Raw genomic sequence first — 9,140 nt, 5'->3', positions numbered from 1 at the left:
AAAGGTAGCGGCGAGAGGCCATGTAGGATTACATGGTGGGTTGTCTCATTGAAACCGTCCTCAGGAATTGAGTTCTGTGTTTGTGATCCATGAACAGTTACTACCACACATTGGGTTCCGGTAACTCGACCCCTCACGACTTATTAATCAATGGGATCTCTGTCCAGGAGTTGCAACTAGTTTCTGGTGTTTGTAGGTAGTGTTAGTAGTCTACCAAGTGGCACCCGGTACAGGTGGGCTTGGGACAGACTAGGCACAGTGGCACGGTGTACCAAGTGGCACCCGGATGGTGGGCTTGGGAACCCTACTCACATCGTTTGGGGCCGTGAGCGACACCCCGGCCGGATCTCCTTGCGGATGGAACCCGAATAGGCGATAAACCTAGACGAGAGACTTGTGTGGTTAGTCAGGTCGTGGCCGACTCCCTCGCCAGGCTTCCGCTTGATGGTTGCCGAGATACACGACGTGTACATGGTGGTAAGTCGCGAGAGCGTGTGTGAAGAAGTACACCCCTGCAGGGTTAACATTATCTATTCGAATAGCCATGTCCGCGGTAAAGGACTTCTTGGTTGCCTGTACAGTCACTACAAGAAATATGTGAACTAGTGACCTTCTGTTAGTGACGCTTGAAGAATTGGTCATAGATCTATGACCATTTGAGACCAATTGATCAAAAGCTGTTCGGGGGGCTACAAACCCTAAACCATTGCGACCATTTTGGTCAGAAAGGTCGTAATTTTCTTACACGAAATGGTCACAAAGAAAATAGTGCAGGTCAGCTACCTTATTTCTAGTTGTTAACGACCTATATATATGGTCATAGCCTTGTAGATTGTGGTGGGTTGTGATGACTAGGCGCCATCTCATCAGTTTTGCCTATGTGTCATGTCCATGTGCCAATTTTTGCCCTAGGTTGTGAAGCAACCTATATTTCTGTTATTTCAAAAATTCCCAAAAAATTCTCATAAATTGTTTGGATCATATCTTCATAAAATATGTTAAAAACCTTCCTTGCCTAGTTCAGAAATAACTCAACAATATCCATTTTCCTATCCTGTTCAAAGTAGCACTTTGTGAAGGAAGTGTTATTTATATATTCTTGATTTCCCTAAAAATTTGTGAAGACGGTCTTCTTATTAACTGATCATCCTCAGCCAAAACTCACGCCCATTAGCCATGTGCATTTCCCGTACCGCAAATCAAACCCTTGGCTGCTTATTCATGTTTGAGCATCGATCGGTCTCCTCGTGAGAATCTTATGTTGTGATTTTCTTCCTAGCACCTAATTGGGGAGTGCCCAACCCACTAGACGTGCCTAGGCTGCCTAGAACACATGGCAATGCCACAGTCACGCGGTGACCACGCGGCGGGCATACGAGCTTACGCGCCCTAGAGTTGGGGCCCTCGGCCACCGTCCAAACCTCGATGTCTCGCCATAAAACCATGTATTTCTGATTAGATAGATACTTATTTACCTAGAAATGATTTTTGGAAAAAATAAAGAGCAAACTATGAGGCAGCTGCAGTTCAAATTTGACCCGCTTCCAACTGAATCGACGGGAATTTGTCTTTTTCACCAGAGATGGATCAAAACTTTTTACACCCAACCATTTTGTCAATTGTGCATTAAATATGGCCTAGTATTTTATAAAATTGATTAGGTCCAATTTTGCCACAAATATATGTTAGGTCCTTCACAAAAAAACTCATTTCGGGCACTCGAAAAATGGAAAATGTATTTTCCGTGAAAAGAAAATGAAAAGTCCCGTAGGCAACATTGTTTGGAATTCCAAGATCCACCCTTGTGCATAATATGAGATCATTTGAACAAACTATGCCATGAATGTGCCCATAAGATTGATCATTTGGCTTGAAAGCCATGAATCTTCACACATGATAGCTCATTTCTGAGAACAATTTTTTAAAATAATTACCATATTACAAGTTTATTATTTTTCTTGGAAACTTGGTCACATATAATGACACAATGAAAAGGTTTTCCAATTTTTTGATTTTTTTTTGAATTTTTTATGCCCGTTTCAAAATGCGGTCAAAACAGCGGGTTTGACCGTTCCTAGCTAGTGGTTGAATCTTGGAAAACTTTTGATGTTTCTCTGATTAAATAGATACTTATGTACCTAGAAATGATTTTTGGAAAAAATAAATAGCAAACTATGAGGCAGATGCAGTTCAAATTTGACCCGTTTCCAACTAAATCAGCGGGAATTTGTCTTTTTCACTAGAAGTGGATCAAAACTTTTTACACCCAACCATTTGGTCAATTATGCATTAAATTTGACCTAGTATTTTAGAAAAATGATTTGGTCCAATTTTGCAATAATTATTTGGTAGGTCCTTCACAAAAAAACCTCATTTGGGGCACTCAAAAAATGGACATTGTTTGGAATTCCAAGATGCACCCTTGTTCACAATATGAGATCATTTGAACAAACTATGCCATGAATGTGGCCATAGGATTGGTCATCTGGCTTGAAAGCCATGAATCTTCACTCATGACAGCTCATTTCTGAGAACACTTTTTTAAAAGAATTGCCGTATTACAAGTTTATTTTTTTTCTTGGAAACTGGGTAACATATAAGGACACAATGCGAAGGTTTTCCAATTTTTTGATTTTTTTTGAATTGTTTATGCCCGTTTCAAAATGCGGTCAAAACGGCGGGCTTAACCGTTCCAAGCTAGTGGTTGAATCATGGAAACCTTTTGATGTTTCTCTGATTAAATAGATACTTATGTACCTAGAAATGATTTTTGGAAAAAATAAATAGCAAACTGTGAGGCAGCTGCTGTTCAAATTTGACCCGTTTCCAACTGAATCGGCGGGAATTTGTCTTTTTCACCAGAGATGGATCAAAAATTTTGACACCAAACGATTTTGTCAATTGTGCATTATATATGTACTAGTATTTTATAAAATTGATTAGGTACAATTTTGCAACAAGTATATGGTAGGTCCTTCACAAAAAAACTCTTTTAGGGCACTGGAAAAATGGAAAATGAATGTTTCGTCCAAAGAAAATGAAAAGTTCCTTAGGCAACATTGTTTGTCATTCCAAGATGCACCCTTGTGCACGATATGAGGTCATTTGAACAAACTATGCCATGAATGTGGCCATAAGATTGATCATTTGGCTTGAAAGGCATTGATCTCCACACATGATAGCTCGTTTCTGAGAACACTTTTTAAAAATAATTGCCGTATTTCAAGTTTATTATTTTTCCTGAAAACTTGGTCACATATAATGACACAATGTGAAGGTTTTCCAATTTTTTGATATTTTTTGAATTTTTTATGCCCGTTTCAAAATGCGGTCAAAACAGTGGTCTTGACCGTTCCTAGCTAGTGGTTGAATCTTGGAAAACTTTTGATGTTTCTCTAATTAAATAGATACTTATGTACCTGGAAATGCTTTTTGGAAAAAATAAAGAGAAAACTACGAGGTAGCTGCAGTTCAAATTTGACCCGCTTCCAGCTGAATCGGCGGAAATTTGTCTTTTTCACCAGAGGTGGATCAAAACTTTTTACGCCCAACCATTTTGTCAATTGTGCATTAAATATGTCCTAGTATTTTATAAAATTCATTTGGTCCAATTTTGCAACAAATATATGGTAGGTCCTTCACAAAAAAACTCATTTCAGGCACCCGGAAAATGGAAAGATGTGTGCCACGGATCAATTTTCCATCAATGATTTTATATGCTCACAACAAATATATGGTAGGTCCTTCACAAATATATGGTAGGTCCTTCACAAATATATGGTAGGTCCAATTTTACATCAAAGATTTTATATGCTCTTAGAAAAACCATTTTTACACTCAGGAAATAAATATAATTCTCATTGGTGGAAAGATGTGTACCACGGATCGATGACATGGCACACATCCACCCATCCATCCATCCATCTATCCACATCCATCCATCCATCCCACACCACGGTGCCCCCTCCCTCCTCCCATCACCCCAAACCCTAACCCAGTCCCATCGACCCCCCCATTCAGATCGCGCCGCCGCCTCCCAGCCACGTCCTTCCTTCCTTCTGGCACCGCCTCCTAGGCACCTACTCCCTTCCACCGCTGCCTCCCAAGCACCTCCTCCCTTCCGCCGCCCAGGCACATCCTCCCTTCCGCCTCCCAGGAACATCCTTCCTCCCATCAGCCCCTATCGACCGAGGCACGCGTCAGTCTCGCCGGAGAGAGAGGAGATGCCGCCGAGCAACAACGACATCATGGCTGGCTTGCTCGCCGGCCCGCGCGCGCGTGCTTCGATGCGTGGTGCTTCATCGAGCTGGTCGGGCCGCAGTGCGCGCGTGGCCTGCATAGGGTTTGCGGTGGCAACGCTACACGCCGGCTGCGGGTCTCCGGCTACCAGGAAGGCGGCGGCACCGATTCGAGTTGATCCTCAAGGTATCCCTTCCCTTCCCCTTCTCTCTTCGATTCGATCCGATCTGGCAGCCGTCGATGAACACTGATTTAGGCTTTGCTCCTCTGCTCATAGGGTGACCAAGAGGTCCTGCTGAGCTTAAGCTCGTCCACGACGACCCACCATGGCAGGTAGCATATGCCTCCCCCTCTCATCTTCCTCTGCTTGCACTTGAACATGGCCCAGGTAGCATATGCTTGTTTTAGATAGATTTTCTTATTCTGTGAGTTCAACCTTGTCATTACACCACTCCTTATTCTGTGAGATCAACCTTGTCATTACAAAGTGCTTTCTTCACATATGTTTATGCATTCAAGTTTTTGTAGAGCTTTTGAATTAGTAGTATTACTTCTATGTGTACCATGCTGCACCAGAATTTCGTTATTGTGCCATCTGTTGGTTAATATAATAACTTGCAAAGCTTTAAAGTGACATGCGTCTTTGGATTATATGCTAGCCATATGTACCAATATCTTTGAGTTGTTGATAATTTTCTGGAAATAGTGTGTGCTGGTATGGAGTATTGTATGAAGTTGAGATAATCCAGAGTAAGTTAGCTATCTTACTGCAGTTGCACAACTATACTTTTTCTCATGCTCACATGGATAACATAATAAGAACTACTGATGTGGCCAAGAATGTTACTACTACAAGTGGGCAGTACCTTTTTCATGGCCGGTTCTCTAACTTGGAGGTGTTGTCTAGGCAAAAACAACAGTAAATTACGGCACCATACCAGGTGATCTGCCACAGCTATGCACTGATGAAACTGTTTGCTTGCTGTTGTACCATGCTTGCTTATGTACCTGGCTCGTGTATAGTTCTGAATTGGTCCAGCAGATCTGAATTTGGAGTGCTTTCTGTACTGCAGCCAGTGCCTCAGCGCTATATGTTAGTGCCAGGCTGTTTGTCTGCTTTCTGCTTCTCTGCTGGTAGCTTATAAGAATACAATCCTCACTGAATGTACTTTTGCATTCTTACTATATTTACTGCTGCCACAATCATTCTTATACCAACTTATTTATGCTCACTGAACTCTCTGATGCTGCTTTCCTTCCTCATGCAGGCACACCCCGATGCTCCTCGGTCCATGTTGGTGGTTGGTCGTGCAGGCTTTGCCAACCTGCTCTGGAAGCAGCTCGACCACCATGATGATGTCGGCTTCGACCCGACGCTCTTCCGCGTGGACGCCTACGGGAACGTCCAGTATGCATCTCCTCTTACCGATTCCGTATGCATCTCCCCTGTTGTGCTAATCTCACAGTTAGTATACTTTGAAGGTTACTGGACTGATATTTTGTTTGACAACTGCTGCAACTGAAGTTTCAAAAATTTCTTGTAGTACCATCTACTAAATGTCTTGGTGTTATTCTGAACTGTTTGCATTTGATGTATCTCATTACCAGTGTTCATTCTTCATTGGTCCATGTCCAGGTCCGCCGCCACGGCCACCATGCTACAGACAGGCCATCCAACACACATCGAACTACCGCTGCTCCTCCTCGTCTCGTCTGTCTTCTTGCCCGGGAAGAAAGGAAGCGCCAGAGACCAGCCACCAATGGCGGTGCCACTGGATTTCCCAGCGGAAGCTCCGGCATCAGCACCAACGCACCCTCAACCTCCTCACCCTTGGATTTGGGCTCTACAAGCTTGGATTCCCAAGTGTAAGCGTTCTGCTTGTACAGACACAAATGACAAATCTCTGCACTTCTGAATTCTGTCTGGCTATAGTTGACACCAGCGGGGATAAAAATAACATAACAGCACGAATGTGCTATGTAGGTTGCGAAATGCGTCGAGATCGTGTCTTCCAGAGATCATACTGCTAGTGGCTCTTTGTATATGTTCCCTGTATCTGTCAAGCTTAGTCATGTTTACACACAACTTCAGTAAATGGCATTGTATATGTTTTTCTCGGTAAATGCAATAAACACAAGCTATTCGGATTACTTAAATGCAATGAATCTGCCCAGTAATAAAAGTATGTGCATTGGTTGATATTTGCTGCTATTGTTTCCGTGGCGATGCAGACTTGTGGTGAAGAAGAGCAAGGCCAAGAAAGACTCCAACAAGCTCAAGCGCCCCCTGAGCACCGTCTTAGTTCTCATGTGAGCCCCAGATTTGATTTGTTGTTGTTGTTCGATTCACGTTGTTTTTGTGGCATGGATAATTGGCAAACTAGTAATGCAACATGCTAGCTAGTGATTTTTCAGAAATAATACTAGTGATTTTTCTTTGTTTCTTTCTTTCTTTCTTTCTGTTCTCTTCTCCGTGGCTGGATCAACGTGATGCGTTCCTGACATTTTTTCTCTCCGTCTCTGTGGTTGGGCAGATGGAGAGGGTGCTCAAGGATGATGCCATCCAGGTGAAGGGCGAGCGTGCCAGGATGGTAACCACCCCTGATCTGCTTGTTTTCCTTCTTGGTCTCACTGGGTCGGTTTGTTCGTCCGTTGGTTCGATGGCGCTGCTACAATTGTGTGCAATTAGTTTATACTGATCTCAATTAGACTGCAAAATCCATAGATTGTTAGTTCGACAAGTAAGAGACCAACAACCTGACTGCCGGCTTCGCTTAGTAGGATATGTAGGTAACCGCGACACACACACACACACACACACACGCTGATGCTGTATTGCTGTTGCATAATGTGTTTTTGCAACTATGCGCAATGAGTTTACAGGTCTCCTTTGACTGTGGAAGCTGAATATCAATCCCTCCGTTCATAAATAAGTGATGTGCAAAGAGGTTGCCTTCAGTTTACTTTCTACCTGTAGAGTTATTGTGTTAAATCTTGAATGAAGCATTCGGGTAGTTGCATCTCTTGGGTCAAGTGTTTCTGATGGATTTTAAAATCAGACCATATGTTTTCTTATAATCAAACTATATTGATGGTTGAAACATTTTATATGCTTCTGATGCGTGATCCTTCTAATGCTAGGTGATTTGTTTCTTGGAATTTGGAAGAGGAAGACGATGAAGCGTGGTGGTTATCTATCATGCCTTGTGTTCTGGTTGTACTTCATAGCTAGTTTCATTGTATTTTTTACTAGTCTGGTTGTATAAACAATATGTAAAGATTGTAATAGGCTAATTTTGGCTATCATTTCAAGTATATAGTTCTGTGTCATTTGAAATATTTTTCATGAAATAGTTTTGTTTCTTTATACTGTGAAAATGTGAGAAATAGAAGTTGATGAGTTGGACTTACTTATTGGTAGAGGCCGAGGCCCAAAACGTGAATAGCATGCAAAAAGGCTGAGGCCCAAAAAAGAAGTCAACTTTTAAAAGGCCGAGGCCCAAAAAGAAATGGACCGTAAAGTTCTGTCTTAGAAACCAAAAAGGCCGAATTGCTGGGCTTGGCCCATATAGCTAGCGTAAATTGACTGGAAAAAACATATATAAAAGGCTAAATTAATGGGCTAGGCCCATGTAAAACACTCAATTGGACCGGGCTAAATCTTGTGCCACATCAGCTTGCCACGCTGGATGCCTACGTGGACTGGGGAGGTTGCTAGTGACCAAAACGCCTCAGTAGACATATTTTGGTCATAAACGTCCATGACCATTCTAGAAGAAAGGTCGCTATAGTCTGTTTACGATGGCTAGCTTTTGACCTTCTATTTTCGGTCACAAAAATGTCAGAAATGGAAAACAGTGACCATTTAGTGACAAATAGTGGTGTTCACAAGTTGACATATTTCTTGTAGTGAGTTCATAGACAAGTGAAAGTGGATACTCTAAAATGCGCAAGATAAGCGTGAGTGCCATGGATGGCTTTCTCGTAGGGATACGAGAGCGGATCTGTAGTGGTGTATTGATATGGTGAATATGTGGACTCGTGTGCGCCACCTCAAGAGAGTTACTTGCAGTCGTAGCTTAGGATAGCCACCGAGTCAAAGCTGGCTTGCTGCAGTTAAACTTCACCACCCCCTTTGTTGATAATGATGCATATGTAGTTAGATCTGATGTAAGTCTTGCTGGGTACATTTGTACTCACGTTGCTTAACTTATGTTTTTGCAGAGAGACTTCAGTTTCGCTAGTAGTACCGCGTGGACTTCGACATTTAGCTTGTTACCTCAGCTATGATCTTGTGCCTTGGCAGGATCTGGTAGATAGTGAGGCTTCTCAGCCTTTTTCATTTGTAGATGTCTGTACTCAGACATGTTAAGCTTCCGCTTGTGTTTTGACTTGTATGCTCTGAGTGTTGGGTCATGAGACCCATGTTTGTAATATCTCGCTCCTTGGAGCCTATTGAATAAATTACTTGAGTCGTAGAGTCATGTTGTGATGACATGTTGTATTTGCACATATTGAGCATATTGTGTGTATGTTATTGAAATGCTTGGTATGTGTGGGATCTTACTATCTAGTTGTTTATCCTTGGTAGCCTCTCTTACCGGGAAATGTCTCCTAGTGCTTCCACTAAGCCTTGGTAGCTTGCTACTGCTCCGGAGCACTTAGGCTGGTCGGCATGTGTCCTTCTTCATTCCTGTTTTTGTCCCTTCGGGGAAATGTCACGCGGTGTTTACCGGAGTCCTGCTAGCCCAGTTGCTATAGCCTGGATTCACTCGCCGATGACCGACACGTTCAATGCTAGGTCATGTATGCCTGTCCCTGTAAGTTAGTGCCACTTTGGGTTTACGACTAGCCATGTCAACCCGGGTTCCTTGTCATATGGATGCTAGCGACACTATCAT

The 9,140-nt window shown here is 42.6% G+C and overlaps 1 protein-coding gene across 2 annotated transcripts; it reads left to right on the top strand.

Moving 5' to 3' along the window:
• Positions 1-4,006: 4,006 nt before the first annotated feature.
• On the top strand, positions 4,007-7,569 carry LOC123087247 (uncharacterized). 2 transcript variants are annotated; one of them, XM_044509214.1, is made up of 7 exons: positions 4,007-4,425; positions 4,517-4,572; positions 5,508-5,647; positions 5,876-6,105; positions 6,472-6,549; positions 6,774-6,830; positions 7,381-7,569. In XM_044509214.1, exons 3-7 carry the CDS (start codon positions 5,518-5,520, stop codon positions 7,417-7,419), a joined length of 534 nt encoding a protein of 177 aa, XP_044365149.1. In that variant the 5' UTR covers positions 4,007-4,425; positions 4,517-4,572; positions 5,508-5,517; the 3' UTR covers positions 7,420-7,569. The 2 variants fall into 2 exon arrangements, with proteins under 2 accessions (XP_044365149.1, XP_044365157.1); XM_044509222.1 differs by having other exon boundaries at positions 5,508-5,672.
• Positions 7,570-9,140: the final 1,571 nt, after the last annotated feature.

Source organism: Triticum aestivum, chromosome 1B (genome assembly GCF_018294505.1).
Source record: "Triticum aestivum cultivar Chinese Spring chromosome 1B, IWGSC CS RefSeq v2.1, whole genome shotgun sequence".
Taxonomy (NCBI): Eukaryota; Viridiplantae; Streptophyta; class Magnoliopsida; order Poales; family Poaceae; genus Triticum; species Triticum aestivum.
Note: the sequence above shows the minus strand (reverse complement) of the source record. Positions and strands in the feature narration are given on the sequence as shown.

What these genes read in the sequence shown, in the direction of transcription:
- LOC123087247 (XM_044509214.1), top strand. Translation starts at nt 5,518, where the DNA reads ATGCTCCTCGGTCCATGTTGGTGGTTGGTCGTGCAGGCTTTGCCAACC. An exon ending in GACGCCTACGGGAACGTCCA is followed by an intron (nt 5,648 to 5,875) that starts GTATGCATCTCC and finishes GTCCATGTCCAG; the next exon opens with GTCCGCCGCCACGGCCACCA. An exon ending in ACAAGCTTGGATTCCCAAGT is followed by an intron (nt 6,106 to 6,471) that starts GTAAGCGTTCTG and finishes GTGGCGATGCAG; the next exon opens with ACTTGTGGTGAAGAAGAGCA.